The 21,685-nt window shown below is 33.1% G+C and overlaps 1 protein-coding gene across 1 annotated transcript in view; it reads left to right on the top strand.

The window, feature by feature from the left end:
- LOC107438918 (spectrin beta chain) overlaps positions 1-21,685 on the top strand; it is a gene marked incomplete in the record, with an annotated part of 105,952 nt that overhangs the window by 60,610 nt on the left and 23,657 nt on the right. Inside the window, 9 exon segments of the mRNA XM_071185528.1 lie at positions 516-779; positions 2,567-2,677; positions 4,641-4,885; positions 9,799-9,937; positions 11,804-11,888; positions 14,193-14,284; positions 14,515-14,619; positions 16,300-16,392; positions 20,171-20,265. Of these exon segments, the coding sequence (XP_071041629.1) occupies positions 516-779; positions 2,567-2,677; positions 4,641-4,885; positions 9,799-9,937; positions 11,804-11,888; positions 14,193-14,284; positions 14,515-14,619; positions 16,300-16,392; positions 20,171-20,265 (1,229 nt within the window).

The raw sequence follows: 21,685 nt of genomic DNA, 5'->3' as shown, positions 1-21,685 counted from the left end.
GAAATACTTTGATTACCAGTTTTATCTTTTTACCCTGATTGATACATTTTTTATGCTGGCACGTATTTGTGACAGTCGGCGCGAAAGGGTTAAAGGTAAAATCTTCCTAACACGCCTCACTTCCAAACAATAATTTTTCAATTTGCACTTCTTTGCGGTCATATTAGATAAGAGCGAAACAGTTATTCATCATTTAAATTTCTTTATTTTTCAAAATCAATTATTGATAAATTTTTGAATAAAAATGGAGAAAAAAATTCGTACTACTTTATTTGGATTTTATATTTTGTTAGAAATATAATTCAAATAATCTGATTTTTTTTAATAACTATTAGACTGTTTTCTTACAATTGAAATATACCAAAATATTTTTTTGATGGAATTTAGTTATTACTTTGAATATTTAAGAAAAATTATCTATCAAAAGAGGGAAAAGCTTGATGTTTCTAGCATGCAATTTTTATTTCCCCTGTGAATGTATTTTCTTAATTGGCCGCTACGAACCTTTCTTGCAGATGCTTAGATCTAGATTCAAAGAGTTTGCGAAGGAGACTGAATCCATTGGTAGAGAAAGGGTTTCAAGTGTTAACTTCCACGCTGACAAATTAATCACTGCTCATCATGCTGACAGTGCCACCATTGCTGAATGGAAGGATATGCTGAATGAAGCTTGGGCTGATCTTTTGGAGCTTGTAGAAACTAGAACACAAATGTTAAGCGCATCGTGGAAACTACACAGATTTTTCTATGACTGTGCCGATGTCTTAGGTCGAATCATAGTAAGTTGTTTTTAAATATTTTAATAACAATAGCAAATTAGTATTGTCCAAAACGTGGGGTGTTCTGTAATCACTGCTTCTAAATTATTAGGTAGTGTAGAATCCTTTAAAAATGGAAATCTTAAGGACTAACATAATAGAAATTGAAAGCCACGATTACAATAAGAAAAATAAAACACGATTTTAAAACTGACGAATAGTTATCAACGTCAATCACTATAAAGCAGTCATGTCAAAGATACGGCCCGCGGACCACATCCGGCCCCCGGTTCGTATCAATACGGCCCGCTGTCGCGATGTGTCACAGAAAGAAGAATCGTGTTTTTTAGAGCTTTTACACTTCACTCGATTCCTCTACGGAAGTTTTAAAATGTGCACACTACATTTATAAGTAATTTCAAGGGCAGCGCGTGCCTAGACAAGCGAGAGAGATAGACAGTAACGCCATNTTCCCTAATTTATTAAAGAAAAGGACTTCAACTTTCAAAACTTTGAGAAACATATTTATTGGCAACAAGTACAGCAATGTTTCAGCTATTTTTCATCATAGCCATCCCCAGAATTGAGACACTTGTCGTATCGTGGGATCAACTTTTGTATCCCTCCGTTGTAGAAATCTGCCGCCTGTGAATGGAACCAACGTGTGACAGACGTCTTCAGCTCTTTGTCGTTGCCAAAACGCTCAGCGGAGGACAGGAATTTCTTGAGGTGCAGGAAAACGTGAAAATCGCTGGGATCAATATCAGGGCTGTAGGGTGGATGATCAAACAACTCCCCGCCAAATTCCGTCAAAACAGCTGCTGTGTGTCGTGCCGTATGTGGACAAGCATTGTCATGCAGGAGCGCAACACTTGCAGTAAGCATTCCACGACTCTTGTTTTGAATGACACGTCACAATTTCCGCAGTGTTTCACAGTAACGGTAGACGTCTGCCACACGCTGATTCCATTCATTGCCGGCAGAGTTCTACGACAGAGGGATACAAAAGTTGATCCCACGATACGACAAGTGTCTCAATTCTGGTGATGGCTATGTTGAAAAATAGCTGAAACATTGCTGTACTAGTTGCTAATAAATATGTTCCCGAAAGTGTGAGTTCTNCAGGAATTTCTTGAGGTGCAGGAAAACGTGAAAATCGCTGGGATCAATATCAGGGCTGTAGGGTGGATGATCAAACAACTCCCAGCCATGTACTAGTTGCTAATAAATATGTTCCTGAAAGTGCGAGCTCTTTCTTTTTAAAAAATTCGGGAAACTTACTTTCTGGATGCGCCTCGTAATTTTAATAATAAAATACGTTCTAAATAATTTCTTTTAGATAAAATTCTTAAAAAAAGGAACTAATAATTTTGAAATTTTAAGTTCAATTTTCGCTAAATTCTTTTTCATAATTAATTTTACTTCACTTGAATTTTTATTTTTATTTACTTATTTATTTGCTACCCCCACTTCTCTCAATCACAAGCATCTTGCCCTGTTTTTCAGGGCTCTATATTTTAATAGCCATGGTAGGAATGCTATGCAATTTCAACTCAGTAGGGCCCTATCTGGTACACTTCTCTCCAAACTTTCACACCTCAAACAGCGACAGGACGTGCATCATCCACCAGCGTGGTGCCTTAACCCGATCCGCCATCGATGCATTTGGGACTCCCTTTATATAGATTACCATTAATTTATTTTCAACCAGGATTCAAACACATGCTTCAAAGGCAATGTTTCGAGGGTACCCTTTGCAGGTGTATATGAAGATTTTTCGGTAATAACATTGATTTTCATTTATTTAGGAAAAACAAAATGCTATGCCTTATGAACTTGGAAGAGACGCAGTTAGTGTGTCTAGTTTGCAACGCAAGCACATTGGCTTCGAGCATGACCTGCAGACATTGGGATCAGCCGTAAGTTGTTTTTCATATTTATTTGCTTTATTATGTAATATTCCCATAAATTTGTGTTGTAAAAAATTTCTAATTCACGCCATTAAAAACTTTGCTGCAATCATAAAATAATAATGCAATCCAAAATATTTTGTTGCAATCATTGCTGAAATTATAATATACACCGAAGAGCCATTACATTATGACCACCCTGCTAATAACATGTAGGACCACCTTTAGCCCTCAAAACTGCTAGCACCAGTAGTGGCATTAATTCCACAAGGTGCTGATAGGTAATCTGAGGTATCTGGTACCAAGCGCTCACCAACTGGTCCTGCAATTCCCTCACACTGCGAGGGAAAAGCGTGGCAGCACGAATTTGGTTTTCCAAGTAGGACCTCAAATGCTCTATTGGATCTAGGTCAGGTGAATTTAGGTGCCAAGACATGAGTCACTATAATGTTCCTCGACGATTCGACCCTTATGACATGGTGAATTATCCGGTTGGTAAACACCATCCCCCACAGGAAAAACTGTTGCCATGAATGGGTGAACCTGGTCTGCAACTATGTTCAAGTAGCTTACAGAGGTCAGGGATTGTTCTATGAGGATTATGGATCCTAATGTGCAACATTGTTCCTGGGCGAGAAACCATGAAAACCTGGGTGAGCTTATTGTTATAGATGGAGGGTGGTCATTATGTAATGGCTCTTCGGTGTATATAAATTATGTATATAATAATGTGTATGAAAGATATTTAACAATCAAATAATATTTTATTTTTAATAATCTAAAACACTGGTAGTAAAATTTCTGAAAAGAATTTATATAAATTCACTGCTTTACGTTTCTAATTTAATATTCTAAGAACTGAATTCTCTGGCAGAAATTACCTAACAGAAATATTTTTTAATATTTGATTTTCTTATGTGATTTTAATTGTTACTTTCCAATTTATTAACAAACAAATTGTCTTATTTTTGCCATACATGAAAAACTTAGTTATTTGTTCAGTAATTAAATTCACAGTAATAACAAAATGTAACTCGTGGATTACTAATTGAATATTTAACTTTACATAAAACTATTCTAGACAGCAGTGTAAGTTTGATTTTAATGCCAGCAACAACCTTTATCACAAAGCTCAACAAGGTTTATAAAGGTTTAGTAAATGAACCATGTCAGCTTAAAACAATGTTGAATATAACTATGCAAGTTTACACCCAATGAGGTTAATTAAGCTTGCTTAAACAACCCTTTCATATCAAGATTAAATCCGCCTTTACAAAACAAGGCTAGGTAAACCTTCCGAAATCGGGGATGAATCATTTTCCGCAAATCCTAAATGCGAAGCGTTCTCAAATCAAGAGCAAATTTACCTTTTGAATATTTATTTTATATTTAATAACCATCACTGAAACAAGGTTTACTTACGCAAGCTATTATATACTTTATTTAATACTTAAAAAAGTGAAGGTTGGCCTGTTCATTAAGTTTTCATCTCAAACAAAATGTTGCTTTTGAGGTCTCGGACAAAGCTAGAATGAAAAAAGGCAAAAACAAAGGTTGCAGTAAAAACTAAAAAACGTAAAATTTTTTTGCATGCCTTTATTCAACCGTTAGAAAAACAGGCTTGGCATATTAATATTTCTACCAGTTTAAAAAGGGATTAATTAGTCAACTTTTCTATGCCAACCAAATGAAAATAAAAATGCAGGTTCATACAACGAAAGATACTGCATAAATTTATCTTCATCTATGCTCAAAACAAAAAAAACAAAGATAACTCACTAGTATTTTGGGGGTTGCCTATTTAACTTATCATCTTAGTAAAGCTTAGCTAGCATAAGCTCAACCAGTTATATAGTTAACATTTGCATAATGACACAACGTGCAGCAATATTTTAAAAACAGGAAGTTTTCTTTGACATGCAAATCATAAATTCTATACATATTTTCCTTTCTGGGGAATGTCTTTCTCTAGGTGCAACAAATTCAAGACGATGCTATTAAATTTAATTCCATTTATGCTGGGGAACGAGCAAATGAAATCAGTAACAAAGTTTCAGAAGTTGTGAATGCCTGGCAAAAACTGTTGCATATGTGTGAAACCAGAAGAGAAAAACTGGCTGACACTGGTGACCTCTTCCGTTTCTTGAATATGGTCCGAGACCTCATGCAATGGATGGAAGAGACAGTCCGAATGATGAACACGTCCGAAAAACCAAGGTAAGGGACATATATTTCTTCTTGTAATTGAATGCAATTTAAACCTTTAGGAGCCGAGTAAAATGGAAGTATACTCTTTGGACGGTAAATCGCGCGTTATCGTAATACGTCAAACTTTATTTTACCATGACAGGTCTTTTTAAAATATAGAAGAAAAAAAGTTGAAGGCTAATTTCTTCTTTTATAAAGTTTAGCTTGAATAAACAACCCCACCAACAATTTCACTTTCGCCCCAGTTCGGCTCAAAATTGGCTCAATATAGGTCCTACATAAGCATTCCCCGAGGGACCAATATTGGGATGTCTAGATTTTTTCATATTAGTCCTATGCAGTGTCAATATCGGCCTATATAGGGCCAATATAGGGCTCATACTAGCTGAATAATGATTATAAAATATCGGGTAAATATGACAATTCTATATGGGGCTGATATTGGTTGTAAAGTGGCAGTGAAATATCGGATGAATTGGACAAATCTATATAGGTCCCATATCGGAAAAATATCGGCCCTTTGAACCCTTATTGAGCCAAGGTTCGTAAATATTGTCCTATAAGAGCCCAAGTTATTTTGCTGCTAGGGAAGCTATTGTTATTTTCCTTAAATTGAATAATTGTGCATTTGGTTTTCATTGTTTTTCCTTTTATTTTAAGACACCTAAGCTCAATTTATAGCTTTTTATTTATTTCGATTAAACTTTTTGGCTACATTCATTTTATTCTTAAACATAAAAATTGGTTACATTTGTTTTGTTGAGTATGCCAATTCAGCAAGTCAAATATGCATTATCTGGATGTCAATTTATTTCGGATAATTTTTCAAAGCTCCCGTGAGCCTTAAAAAATTTTAAAAAATGGTGGCAGAATATTAGACAAACACCTATATTTTAATACCTTTGCATATTATTTTAAAAATATATATATATTCTGTAAGAGGACTCTAAGCTGCTAAATCTCTAAACAGTAAAGTAGCATCTTTAAAAAAAAATTCTACTAGCATTAACATATCACCTTTTGAAAATTATTTTCTTATCTATCAAACAAAAGTGGGTGTTTTTAAAATTAATATACTTTTAAGCAGAGATGCTCACTGCTCCGGATTCTACAAAACATTTTAATAAACGGTAGAAAACTATAATCTAAAATTCGCAGATTTTCGGTCACAAGGCTCAACACGGCTTAACTGCAGCAAAGGGGCGTATCATATTATAAGCCTTTGAATTATTTCGAAATAGAGGTGTGTAAACACCCTATAAATCGAATTTACTAAACTAAGAATCATACATTAAAACACTACCACGAGAAAATATTTATCCGCAGTCCGTAGCAAGTTGGCATCTCTGATTTGAGGAAAGGAAAGTGTAATTAGCTAGTGAAGGAAAGAATCATACGGTGTAAAAATGTTGCACCAAAAGGTTACCAAGGAAACGCTATTCCACGTAAACATCATTCACTGCATAAATGACTAGCAAAAAGTTAAAATGTTTTTAAAATATTAAAGGAAAAAAAATCATAAGATACATGTATTGTGCTCTTTTTCTTCCTCGAAAAGTTTATATCTGTAGTGCAAATGTTGCTCTCTCTGTCCCTGAAAGGTTAAGAAAGAAACACCATTTCAAGTAAACTTTCATTCACTATGTACAGAGCTGACAAGAAGTTTATAGTTTTTCAAATATACTGAGGGAAGAAATCATACAGCACAGACATTATACTATTGTCTTTATAAAAGAGCTTTACGTCTGTGGTACAAATGTTGAACCACCTGTTCCCAAAATTCTAAGAAAGAAATACCATTTCATATAAACATTAATTCCCAACATACATTACTGACGAAAAGTAAATAGAGTTAAGTTATTTGGATAAGATTATGCATGAAGAACAAATATTATACTACCTGACACAGACGAAGAAATCATATGACACAGATACTAAACAGATGTACTCTGGCCTTCCTTAAAGAAGATTGCTTCTACCGGTCCCCAAGAGACTAAGAAAGAAACAACATCTCATATAAACACTCATTCACTACACGCAACTCTGACAATGCTTTCAAAAATATCGAGGGGAGAAATCATATGGCACAGATATTGTACTCTGGACATCCTTAAAATAGTTTATATCTGTTGTACAAATGATGTATCAGCTGTCTCCATGCGGGTAAGAAGCAATAATTTCAGGTAAACGTTCCTTCCCTACACACAGAGGTGAAGAAAAGCTTTCAAAAGTACTAAAACATTTTTTGGTAATTGTTACACAACGTCCTTTATATCTCAATTTCCCTTATCTCTTAAATTATGTAGATTTCCCTTGTAGTCTATAATTTTCTTTAATCGAATGTAATTTTTACTTATATACGTTATTATTGACTTATGTTGCAGTGGACTAATCGTATGGTCCCGTAGTAGACTGATCGTAAAGTCATGATTCCCAGTAGAACACAGAAGTCAAGCATCACTGGCTGCGGTCAGTAAGCGGGTTAGTGACCACTTTGATCAACCTGCGTATGGACCGTGGGTGCGTAGTATCGGTCCTTGTTAAACTGTAAAATGCTCGACTTCGCCCGTAGGTCATCGGGCTACCAAAACAGGGGAGCCATCCCCTCTGCAGAGAATCAAAATTGCAATAGCATGTCTTCGGATCATCCTCAGGGATGTTTCCCAGACTGTCGCCAATAGCCCATTGTGCAGCTCTAGTGCGACGTAAATTAACTACCTACTACCCTAACTGATTTATGTTGCTCCTTCATTTTTAAAGGAGAACTACTAATATGATTCTCTTTTATAAAAAATGACTGTGTTTTATGGATTATGTTTCTTGTGTAACCTAAAGAAATTATATTGTTTTTTAAACAGAGATGTCTCTGGGGTGGAGCTATTAATGAACAACCACCAGAGTTTGAAAGCTGAGATCGATACCCGTGAAGATAATATATCCGTATGCATAAATCTGGGAAAAGAATTGCTCGCCCGTAACCATTACGCATCAAATGAGGTAATTATAATATGATACATTATTAGTTTTCAGGAATTAAATTAATTTTCATTCCATATTTGTTGGTAATAAAGTCAGTGTCCTTTGTATCTCTGTCTTATTATAACAACTACGGAATTACCGTCTCATTATTATTGCTGTCAATGTATTAAAAGTTAAATATAATTCGCTTCATGTAAAGAGTACAGCAATTTTTCACTTGTTCTAAGTGTTCCTAAAAATATAACTAATGGTTTCAAAGAGATGCAAACTTTTTAGGTTTTTGCAAAAGATTTTTTGCAATGGTAGTATAACGAACTGACATTTTTAAAAACAAATTGAATTGTTCATGCATTTCTTTTTTCTTTTTTGTATCTGATCTTTTATGAATAACTTATATTCTTTATGTAAAGCTCATATTATTTATGTACAATGGAAAATATTCATTAAATTCTAATTCTTTAAAATACACTGCTATATATACATAATAATACACTGCCTTTGCTACCACTAGAAAAATTATTTCCTGAAATTATAGTAATTCCGTAGTAGTTAAGGAATTTGAAGATTAATTGAACAAAGTGCAAAAATTTCGAACCAACACTTAGATAAATCTAATAAGAGCTAACATATTTCATATATGGTTTTTAACAATTTTAAAGACTAATAACTATGTTTCAAAATGGCTCAGGAAGTAGAGTGCTTACCTTCCAATGAAGTGAACCGGGTTCGAATCCTAGCTATGGCTGGTTGATTTGAATTCCGCTCTCTACTCGATCTGACCATAATGCTGACGTAAAGCATCCTCATTGGTAGACGTATTATGGGTTATAGTTCCCTTGCCGTCAAGTTAACCTTTGGAGGTTTTTGTGGTTTTCCTCACCATTTAACGCAAATGCGGATTAGTTCCATCAAAAAGTCCTCCACAAAGGCAAATTTCTCCGTATCTTTGTATCTCAGTCTTATTATAACGACTACGGAATAGCCATTTTATTATTATATTCGTCAATGTATTAAGTAGTTAAAAAGTACAGCAATTTTTTACTTGCTTATAAGAGTTCCTAAAAGTATAACTAATGGTTGCAAAGAGATACAAACTTTGCAACATTTTAGGTTTTTGCAAAATATTTTTTTTTGCAATGGTAGCAAAGCAAAGCTGACATTTTGAAAATTAAATAGCATTGTTCATGTATTTGTTTGTTTGTATTTTTTTTATCTGATCTTTTATAAACTGCTGTTTGTAGAAAATGCAACACCATGAAGGAATCATCAGAATCAAATGAAATATTATTTTAATAATGGATATAGGATATTATGCAAATTAATAAAGTTTCAGAGCCATCGCGCGTGCGTGGCGCGCGCAGCGCCCTCTGAATTGATGCTGAAAGCGTATAAATAAAGTGCTGTAGCGGGACGTTGAAAATAGTCTATNTGACACAGATATTAAACAGATGTGCTCTTACCTTCCTTAAAGAAGATTGCTTCTACCGGTCCCCAAGAGACTAAGAAAAAAACACCATCTCACATAAATGCTCATTTACTACACACAACTTTGACAAAAAGTTAAAATGCTTTCAAAAATATCGAGGGGAGAAATCATATGGCACAGATATTGTACTCTGGCCATCCTTAAAATAGTTTATATCTGTTGTACAAATGATGTATCAGCTGTCTCCATACGGGTAAGAAGCAATAATTTCAGGTAAACGTTCCTTCCCTGCACACAAAAGTGCATGTCTTCGGATCATCCTCAGGGATGTTTCCTAGATTGTCGCCAATAGCCCATTGTGCAGCTCTAGTGCGACATAAATAACCTACCTGATTTATGTTGCTCCTTCATTTTTAAAGGAGAACTACTAATATGATTCTCCTTTATAGAACATGACTGTGTTTTATGAATTATGTTTCTTGTGTAACCTAATGAAATTTAATTGTTCTTTAAACAGAGATGTTTCTGGGGTAGAGCTATTAATGAACAACCACCAGAGTTTGAAAGCTGAGATCGATACCCGTGAAGATAATATATCCGTATGCATAAATCTGGGGAAAGAATTGCTCGCCCGTAACCATTATGCATCAAATGAGGTAATTATAATATCATACACTATTAATTTTTAGGAATTAAATTAATTTTCATTCCACATTTGTTGGTAATAAAATCAGTGTCCTTTGTATCTCTGTCTTATAACGGCTACGGAATAACCGTTTCATTATTATATTCGTCAATGCATTAAGTAGTTAAAGAGTACAGCAATTTTTCACTTGCTTATAAGAGTTCCTAAAAATATAACTAATGGTTGTAAAGAGATACAAACTTTCTAACATTTTAGGTTTTTGCGAAATAATTTTTGCAATGGTAGTATAACAAAGCTGACATTTTGAAAATCAAATAGAATTGTTCATGTACTTGTTTGTTTGTATTTTTGTTATCTGATCTTCTATAATTAACTTATATTCATTATGTATAGCTTAAATTATTTATATGAAATGGAAAATATTCTTTAAACTCTAATTCTTTAAAATACACTGCAATATGAACAATAATAAACTGCTTTTGCTACCACTAGAAAAATTATTTCCTAAAATTACGGTAATTCCGTAGCAGTTAAAGAATCTGAAGATTAATTGAACAAATTGCAAAAAAAAATTTTGGACAACACTTAAATAAATCTAATAAGAGCTAACATATTTCACATGCGTTTTTTAACAATTTTAAAGACTGATAAATATACTTAAAAATCTTTCTGGGAGCCGTGGTGACTCAGGGGACAGGGACAGAGCACTCACCTACCAGTGAGGTGAATCGGGTTCGAATCCTAGCTATGGCTGGTTGATTTGAATTCCGCACTCTACTTGATCTGACCATAATGCTGACGTAAAGCATCCTGATTGGTAGACGGATTATGGGTTATAGTTCCCTTGTCGTCAAGTTAACCTTTGGAGGTTTTCGTGGTTTTCCTCACCATTTAACGCAAATGCGGGTTAGTTCCATCAAAAAGTCCTCCACAAAGGCAAATTTCTCCATATACTTGATTGAAGAGCTCCCTTGTCTTCTGGACTGAATAAACTTACAAGGCTACGGAGTTGAACATTGGTAGTCGTAAACTCAAAATTCGGTAGGCTGTTCAACGACGGTTACAAAATCTTGCTGGATAAGAGTGTAAATTTTGCTTTGCAAACAACTTTACTATTTTATATAATTATTTTTATATATAATTAGTTTGCTTTCAGAAATTATTTAGTGGTAGAAGCTTGTCTGTAACTTGATGATAAGCTAAGTAGAGTGATTACCAAATCGTGAGAATAATTTAAGCTGAGATGTTAGTACCCCGAAAAAATGGGAAAAAAATTACTTAAATACTGTTTCATATAGAGCTTGTTTTATAAAACAGTCCTGATTACCAAAATTTATTAACAGTTAAAACTTATATGACGCTTTTTTGATTTGGACAATAATTGAAAAGCATAGTGAAAGAGTTAAGTAAGGGACATTTTGAGGGGTATTTATGAATCAAAAAAAGTTTTGAGTATGCTCGCATAATTTTTTACCTCAAATTAAGATGTGTTACCTAAAATAAGGAACGGAATTATTAGCCTTGTCTTCTGATAAATCTATAATAGAACAATTCGTATGACAGTTTTCTTTCGTCTTACCATGATTATAGACTCTCTGAATTTGTCACTTACGCCTGGTTCTTCTACTAAGCTCTTCAATTTTGAATATTCGATTCCTTTCAGAAACAAGCCAGAAAGGAAATGGTCTTACTACCAAGCTCTTTCTTTTTTCCGGATCGAAATGAATCAGCTTAGTTATAAATCTTTTTAAGAGTGTCTAAGCTTAAGCTGGCAGCTATGCATTACTAATCTATTTCCACCAACAATTACAAAATTGAGTTTTAACTGATATCTGAGTATTTAATCAATATATTTATCCAATATATTTAATTTTAGATAAAAGAAAAACTATTATCTTTAACAAACCAAAGGACTTTAATGATGGACAGATGGGACGAAAGATGGGAGCATTTACAATTAAGTAAGTTGTATTGTTTGATCTGAAGAATGTTAGTTTTTAGACATCAATATCTACTTTAATTACAGTTTGGAAATAAAATTCTGATTTTTCTCTTTATCCATTTATTAAAAAAAACGTAAGGGCAGCCGCCGACGTTATTTTGGGTATTCAACTTACCGTTACATTTAGTTTTGCTACTCAAAAACTATAAACTTCCAAACTTGAAATTACGGCAGTGAGTTGAAAAATGTACTGGGAGTACATTTGAATAAGTTTAAACATTCGATAATGGACAACTAGTCAAATTTTCATTTAGCGACATAGCTAAGTTAGCTGGTAACGGAACTTAAAGCAAAAAATTATAGTCTGTTCATGGAAAGAACTCCCCTAGCCATCCGTCTGGAGCAGCGGTGGTGACTATGGTTACGAGGTTTAACTATTTCAAGTATGGATGTTGGATCAATATTTAAGATACGTTTTATCTCGGGTCGGCTTTAGAAAGGGAATTAGGGGAAAGAGAAGCTCCTTTCCTTGAAATGCGCTATTTCTTGTTCCCATAGAAGCAAACGGTCTTAGGCGTAGTGGTGAGGGGAGTTCTTTCACTGGACGAACACTATAAATATTTTCCTAATAAAATCCAGTCTCTTAAATAAAAATCGATTCTGAAAGGTGCAAAGAGGGGGTTTTTTTCCATCATAAGACAAAGCTCGTTATGTAATAAAACCGGTTAAACCTCTTAACTAACGGAGATCATCTTACTTCTTATGAGGTCTGAAGTGCGGCAAACAAACATTCGAAACTACTCCAACAAAACTAAATAGTTAAGAAATAAGTTAAAACTAATAGTAAATTTCAAAACTAAAGAGTTAAGAGGCTCCACTCCATTCGCATTTAGTACTCATTCGAGAATTATTACTGTTACAACTGTTAAACTGTTGGCAGTTACACTTGCAGGGAAAAAAACATGCGAGCCGATTTTACTGGAAGCAGAAATGTAACTACAGTGTTGAAATTCGGTATGCTGAAATGGCTATATTTCCATATTTGCTTAGATACTTAACACAGTTATTGCAAATTAAAGTGCTTTTTCGTGGTTCTTTTTCCACTTTTCTTTTGTGTTTTCACAATATTTTGCCTGTCCTTGCCACGGAACACTATTTCGAATCTCATAGCTCCAGAATCGTTGGAGACATGATTCTGAAAATTGAACATCAACTACGAGGAGCAGTTCTAACCTCCGACCCGAAAAAATCGTTTATAAATTTTAGTTATTCCGTTCGGTAGAAATGTTTGAAAAATTATTTTTCTTCACATTAGTTTAATATTAATCATTGTTACAATGAAAAGAGTGAATGATTCTGTGAAAGATTTTATCGCACGTTCTTAATTGTTTATTTTTTACTAGTTCAGTCATCAACGTAAATATCATCTCGCTCGGTGCTACGTCTCCGAATCAGCATGTCTAAAGTTATCTGAAACGACTTGTTTATTTTGTTTATAGTGGTGCTTTAAAAACGTGTTTCTATAAGAAGAATAAATAAAGGTGCGTTTTTTTTTCAAAGATTTAATGAATCTTATGACAAAAAAGTAAAAAATAAAATAATTTAAAAAAATTTTAAAACCATCAATTCTTTTCTATAGATTACGAAATAGACGATTATCTTGATTTGAAAAATACTCATCAATGTTTGATAAAAAAATTTAACCTAAGAAATGAAGATTTTGGTTCAAGGAAAGAAGAAATAAACGCGGAATAATTTTACTCCTTGACGAAATTTATAACAGTATTCAAATGGTTTTTATGGCTCTTTATTAAGTTTTTTTTATTTTTAAAATTTTTAGTATAATTGTTAAGATTAACATTTGGCAACATCTTTCAATCTTTCTTTCTCACTTTGATTGGCAAAAACACTACAATAGATTGATTGGCCAAAACACTACATTTTGTCACACTGGCCAAAATTATCCGGACACCCAATGGTATGAACTTGAGGCACATATTAATAGGATAGTGGTCCCCTTTTGTATCGATGACAGTCTGAAAACGTCTGGGACTGCTTTCCACCAGTTTTTGATAGGTGGCCTTAGGAATTGACTTCAAGGCTTCCATCTCAGTATATGTATGGAAAAGTAACATGTTTGTTACTTTTCCTTATCTGCTCAAATTATTTTGCGCAATAGTTGGCAAAAATTTTTAATTCTAATTTATTAATGCATAGCCTGTGCTATATTTAAGAAATATTAATATTTAGGAAAAAATATTTTCATCTACTGTTATTCCGTAGTAGTTGAAGGATATATCTATATTTTTAATCTTTTGCACAGTTCTTGAAGTATATCAATTTGCCAGAGACGCTGCAGTAGCGGAAGCCTGGCTCATAGCTCAAGAACCTTACCTTTTAAGTCAAGAATTAGGGGTAAGTTAAAACAGAAATCATAATCTATACATCTATACATAATAATAAAAGCGGCTGTGTGTGTGTGTGTGTGTGTGTCTGTAATCACAATATATCGCCCCAGAAGCCTCGCCCGGGCTCGAAACTCGACACATAATTGTGTTTTGACATAATGAANAAAAAAAAACGTTATGAAACTGTGTTGATATTAAGCTTATTCGTGCTTCTAATATTCTTATTTATTTTAACAGCATACTTTGGACGAAGTTGACCAACTAATAAAGAAACATGAAGCATTCGAAAAGTCAGCCGCAGCTCAGGAAGAAAGGTTTGCTGCACTAAAAATACTTACAACGGTATGTTATTATTTCATGAAAATTACTATAGTAAAATAAACTTTATTCTTTCTTAAGTTTGATTCTTAAGTTCTAATATTCAAAACGATATATATATATATATATATATATATATAATTTGATAACTAGTCCGGTGAATGATCAAAGCAAACCTCGGAATATGGCAAAGTTGCGCAGTGCTGCCATCTTTTGAGGAGTGAAAAAATTACGTGTTTGTTGTCAACGTGACCTGACGCTGAAAAGAATGTCCTCTTTAATAGGGAGTAAACATTACGGCGAACAGTATGTAGAGAGTTACATTACGGACGCCGGATTTTTTTTTCTCAAATAAAGAATCTGACTGTATAAATTAACGACTAAGTCTCTCAATAATTAGGAAATTTCTTAAAATTAATAAAGGTAAAAATTTCTTCGTATTACTTTTATTAAAAGCCCACATACTGTTCGCCAAATGTATTATATACTATATACAACAAAAATGGTAATTTAAAATCTTATTTTTTTCATATTTCTGCTTCATATAAAATATATTTTTAAACTCATTTTGCTTAATTTCTTATGTGTACACAATAACAAATCGTTATCAAAGCAGAAATGCAAGTAGAATAAGGAATTGATACAATAACTTTATTTGATTCAGTGTCACGTCTGAACCGTTGAATGATTTAATAAGAGTAGATTCATTTGTATTCAGTGTTTCTGCACTGATTTCGTTCTGCCTGAAATATCATTTGCTTTTACGTGGTGCTCTCCTGATTTAATCACTAGACTGTGAATTCGAACTTTAGCTACGCACGGTTCTACAACAGATTTAATGTTCATGCTATGGGACAAAACAGATTTGTNGATATATATATATATATATATACAGTACAGGGGAAAATTAGCAGTCGCCAACAGTCACAGGACAGCGACTGAACATAATAAGATGGCGGTTAAACTTTTTTTCGTTCAAAATTCTCATCTTGTGCATTTCATTATTAGTTTTTTTAAAAATAAATATGAAGATTTTATAACATTTCGAAAATTATTTCATTCTTGTTTCTTAAATTTTCTCTTGTAATGCTAACCATATTTTGAAAAATGCTTCAAAAGACATTCCTTATATTATTGATATCAACAGTCAATTTATTCGTTTCAAATTTTCAGTTCCTTTAAAAAAGGGTCACTGTTAGTAGTTAGTAATGCTAAAACAGGCCCGTGGCTAGTAGCAAAATTTCTTAATTTTGCCCTATAATGCACAACAGTATATAATATTCTGCAGAGCTTACTTCTGTGTCCAATGAATTCGTGATTTACGAAATATCTTTAAACGTCAATAAAAATGCTTTTTAAATGAATAAACAAAATACACACATTCGCATCAGTTAGAAAAAACTTTATCTTTTATCTATTTCATAAAAAAACTTGAGTCAATATAATAACATGCCACACTTTCTCAAAAGTTGTCAATCTTGTATCAAACTGTTCCTTTGTGTTGTTTTTAGATAGATATTTAACAAGTACACAAGTACAATACGCAAAATATTGCTGCTTCATAAAAATAATTAAAACATATAATTTTATAATTTTATGCGCAATTTAAATCTGAAACAAAAAACTTCTAAATCAATCAGTTTTACTTTGTTCCTTATATGCTAATAAACTTATGGTTCTTAATAATTATATTTTTATTTGAAGCTTGAGTTGAAAGATCAAGGTCATAAAAGTGGAGATCAGCAAGCATTTTATGAGCTAGATGACCACATGCGTCATTCTGGTTATTATGAGCCGGTATTCATACTTTTAATTATGCATGTGCCTGAAGCACTAATTACTTTTTTTAAGCCAATTATACTAACCACTTCTCTAAAATCTTATTTTTTAACATATTTCTATCTGATATTTGTCAAAACTAATAGTTATTTGATATACGCATGCTGAAATTGGAGGATAATAAGAACTACAAACGATAAAATATAATATAAAGTTGTTTCGTGGCATTACAGAATAAATGAAATATCACAGTATTAACACCATGAAATTTGCATTAATTCCGGCTATAAATTTTTTTAATTTTTACTAAAATCTAGTTATGCATGTCCAAATGAGGATAGAGTATAGTTTTTTCCCTAAAAAAAACATTCTCTCTCTATATCTATTTGCTGCATATAAATAAAGCCATGCAATGTTAAGAAAGGGTACAAAAAAAGATACATAGTATGCGTATGGAAAAAACTTCTCTCGCCATTTGTCTGGTGCAGTGGCGATGACTTTTGTTACCAAATTTAACTATTTCAGTAGAAATGTTTAATTATTAACCGGTTTTGGTTCGGGTTGTGGTGAGAGGAAAGAAATCTGGTGAGAGAAAAAGGTTCCCTTTTTAAAATGTGCCATTTCTTGTTTCCATAGCAGCAGAATATCTTATACTTTGTGGAGAGGGAAGTTACTTTCTATGGAAAAACTATAGTTTCGTTTTTATGAAGAAGAACCTCCCTCAGTGATGAAACACATGATGACAGAAAAAAACACGAGATAAACAAGTTGAAACTAAGTTGAATGGTTTAAGCAATAGGGAAAGATAAACAAGTCTGAACAGTATTATGAAATAAAAGAAAAGAGATAAATAAGCCTAAACAAAATAATCATCATTTTCTTATCTCCCTTCAACACTGAGGAAGTGATTTACCCACCTTGATCTTCTCTTCCCCTATTGGTTAAACTACTTTTTTCCTTGTTGCAACTTGTTTGCATCGTATTTTCTTCTGTCGCTCTGCGCATCGACACAGAGTAAGGTTCTTGTTTCTGAAACTGTAGTATATACGTTTTTGTCCCATTATCTATGCTCTATTCATGTTTTATTAATGCATGATCAAAGCCATCAAAAATTTGAATGCTTCATTTATTTAAAAAAAAAAATTTGCCCTAGCTGGAGACATTTAGTGATCGTTTCTCTTTTATATCAATTATAAATACATTCACTTATATGAAAATTAGAAAAGTAACTATTTCATGCCAATCATTTCTTTTATATAAAGGTATTTTATAGAAAAGTTTTCTTGATAATAATAAATGAGTTGTGTAGTCTAGAAAATCTATTTCGTGTTATGACATCACAGGTTTTTACTAATAACATTTAAATATCGAACAGGGTAGGGTATATTTTGGGCTACGTATACTAAAGCGAAAAGCAATGTGAATTAAATACAGAAATGGACATACTCTAAATAAGAACACACCTCAGTCAGTATCTGATTTATATTAAGGCCTGAGAGGCCCATGCCTACAGTTCCAACATTTCTGGGAGCCCCCTTAATGTTATAATATTGTTTTTCTGTGTGTGTATTTCTTTTTAAATATTCTGTTAGAAATAGATAGGTTGATAAAAACTGAGACTAATATAAGCTCAAAATTACAAGAACAGTCAAATCTCGTTAATGTCAACTCGAAGGGGGACAAAATGCTAGTTCACGTTAAAAGGCAGTTCACATTATTAGATCGAAACTTTTTTTTAATGAAAATTGCCCGATACGAAGACATTCTCTGTGATCTATATCTAATTGCGCTTTATAAGCATAAATTTCTAATATGAATACGTATATTAATAACCACTATACATATTCTCATGATAAATACAAGTAATTACTTTAAAAAATAAAATGAAAGTTATGAACTTATAATGAAAGAAAAAAAAATTATATAACGAAATTCTAAGAGTAAAATGATTAATTGCATCAATTAGAGAGGATTACTAACAACATAATCGGAACAATATGGGAAGTCATTTTTCTTGAAAACATGTTTCTTAACAGATACCGCCCCCCCCCCCAAATGTGCAAAGGGATTTAACCAATGAGTACAGAGGAACATTTAAATATTTTAAAACTCATTGCAATAACATGTAAATTACATTTAAAGTTTCGACCAGTGGAAGCCCAGACAGTTCTGTGCCTACAGGTTTTGGATTTGTAAATCGGGCGCTGTTCTCAGTGTCTAAACACCAAATGACATTAGAAAAGTAAAGATATAAATTTGTGCAAAGGGATTTAACCAATCAGTACAGAGGAATATTATAAGATTTTAAGACTCATTCCAATAACATATAAATCATATTATGCCTCATTGCAAAGACTATTCGTAGAATAATCTTTCGAGTAATTTATGAATGTATCTTAAGACTGGCTCTAAAGACAGAATATATTCTCTACATTCTTGTTTAACCTTCTGCTTATGGCACTTAGCTCTGCATTCTGGTCCACTTTTTGTACCAGCCGTAAGCCAAAAGTTAATGTCTATAAAGGATGGCTCAAAAGAAATGACAATATACACAGAAGAGCCATTACATTATGACCACCCTGCTAATAACATGTAGTACTACCTTTAGCCCTCAAAACTGCTAGCAACCGCCATGGCATTGATTCCACAAGGTGTTGATAAGTAATCTAAGGTATCTGGTACCAAGCGCTCACCAACTGGCCCTGCAATTCCCTCACATTGCGAGGGGGTAGCGTGGCAGAACGTGGCAGGACCACAAATGCTCTATTGGATTAAGGTCAGGTGAATTTGGGGGCCTAGACATGACTTGAAAGTCACTGGAATGTTCCTCGACGATTCGACCCTTATGACATGGTGCATTATCCTGTTGGTAAACACTATCTCCCGCAGGAAAAACTGTTGCCATGAATGGGTGAACCTGGTCTGCAACTATGTTCAAGTAGCTTACAGACGTCAGGGATTGTTCTATGAGGATTATGGGTTCTAATGTGCCCCATGAAAATATTGTTCCTGTTCGAGAAACCATGAAAACCTGGGCGAGCCCATTGTTATAGATGGAGGGTGGTCATAATGTAATGGCTCTTCGGTGTATATTCACTCTCTTTTCTTTACCCGAAAATTTTAAAGTATTGAAAGTTTACTTAGACTAATTTCCACTTAATAAAAAGTTGAATACCAAAAATTTTCTTACTAGGTCTATTTACATTGAGTTAATATAATATTTTGGTGATTATAAATTAAGCATACCATTTACCATTTGAAGCACCTTTCGAAGCATATGCAGGGTGCTTCGAAACTAATGACCACAACTGTGATAGTAAAAGAAACAACTTTTGTGATTCAATATGGGATTGAATAACTGAGCAAAAGGCTTTATTGCATTATCAATAATGATAATGCAGTAAAGTTGTATTATCAATAATGATAATACAATAAAGTTGTATTATCAATAATGATCATACTATAAAGTTGTATTATCAAAAATGATAATACAATAAAACTGTACCACCTGCTGTGATATTGACTTCATTTCTACGACAGTGTGAATCACATATGACATCTCACTATCATTCGCAACTGATGGTATATTGAAAGGAAATCTATTTAGATGTCTCCAGATAAGGAAACTTAACATTAGACTAGGTCTAATGTAGATTTTGAACAATGTATAAACAAATGCGCACCACTAACAATTTAATTCATTATTTTCAGTGTTCGTTTTAGAATTAAATTAGCAATAAGTAGAAGAAAATCAGAATAAAATGAATTATTAACACAGTTCTTTTTCTGAATGTAGTATGAAAGAGACCAAGCTTTAAAAACTGAAGCAGAGCGAAAGCAGGAACAAGAACGTCTGGCTGCAGAAACCTCTAAAGAAACTGAGAGACCAAGGTACGTATATTAACCTGTTAGCGACAGAATTTTTATTCTGCCAACATTTGCATTTCTTCATTACTGTCTTTCCTAGTGATTACGAAATAATAATTCAAATGATAACTGTTAGCAGAATAATTTTTAATTTCGTCAGCACATGCAAACGTTTCACACAGACCTTTTAGATATATGTTAAAATTGATTCGGCTTATAATGACTAATATTTTATACCTGACTGATTAAGTCAACAAAAAAAAATAATAAAGATAAGGGCATTCATTTTACTACTGCTTTAAATATAAAACTGAAACCTTTTTCGTAAGGAACGGGAAAAGATCGCACCTGTGTCGATTTGAAAATTTCCGTAAAACCTCCATATTGGATGGAAAAAAAATGATCTCTACATTAGCTATTTTAACATAGGTGGGATAGGAAAAATAGAATCCCCTTTAAAATTTTACAAATAAATCTTATAGTTGATTTCATCGTAGAAAATATTTCATAAGCGAAATTCCAATACAATTTTGCCATCCTCTGCAAAATAACGGTATCTCCACTTTTTACCATTGTTAGTTTTCCTCCTTACTGTACATTAATATTTAAAATCCCCTTAACATTGATGCGTTAGATTTGAGCCACGGTGACTCAAGAAATGTAGTGTTTGCCTCTAAATGAAATCACCCAGATTTGAATCTCAGTGGTGGTTGGTGGGCATGAACTCTGCTCCTGGAGCGCCGATGATGAAGGAAAATATCATGGAGCTAGGAGTAAGTGGAGAAGACACTCCCATTAGCCCACTCCTTTCAAGGTGAAGCAACCGCGAGAGTTTTCCGCCATCTTTGTTACTGCGTCGTTGTGCGCTCATACATCTTTCTATTTCTAGTTAATCCATGCTTTTTAACGAAGCTTGGAGGGCGGTTTTGAAGGGTTCTTAATTTGATTTAAAGTGTCGAGTTTAGTCTTTTAAGTTAAATAAGAGATCCATCCATCCAAGCTTTCTCCATTTTTTATTTAGCCGTTAGAATTTTCGTATTTCTAACTTTTAGAAAAAACATTTCAACTTGACAGAATTTTTGAAACAAATGGAATTCTTGGTAAAGTTAATATTAGGTCAAGTTCATTTAACAATCACTATGCACTTTTCAAAACAATTTCAAGAAGATAAAAAAGTTTATTATCTAGAAATTTAAAATTTATATTACTCTGATAGTTTTAATTCATAGGTCCATAAAGTCAGGTAACTAATTATTATATTAGGTAGTTATGAATGTGTCGCATCCATGGAACCTACTCCAAGCTGAATATAGAAATAAATTGAATACCACAATATTGAAAGATGTTTATTGTTAAAGAATGATTTCAGAAAGTGAAATACATAAATTTATACAAATTTCTCTTGCTAAAAATAAATCCATACATATGAAGATTTATACTTTGA

The sequence above is a fragment of the Parasteatoda tepidariorum genome, chromosome 9, assembly GCF_043381705.1.
Source record: "Parasteatoda tepidariorum isolate YZ-2023 chromosome 9, CAS_Ptep_4.0, whole genome shotgun sequence".
Lineage (NCBI taxonomy): Eukaryota > Metazoa > Arthropoda > Arachnida > Araneae > Theridiidae > Parasteatoda > Parasteatoda tepidariorum.
The sequence above is the reverse complement of the archived record's forward strand: the minus strand, read 5'-3'. Positions and strand labels throughout refer to the sequence as shown.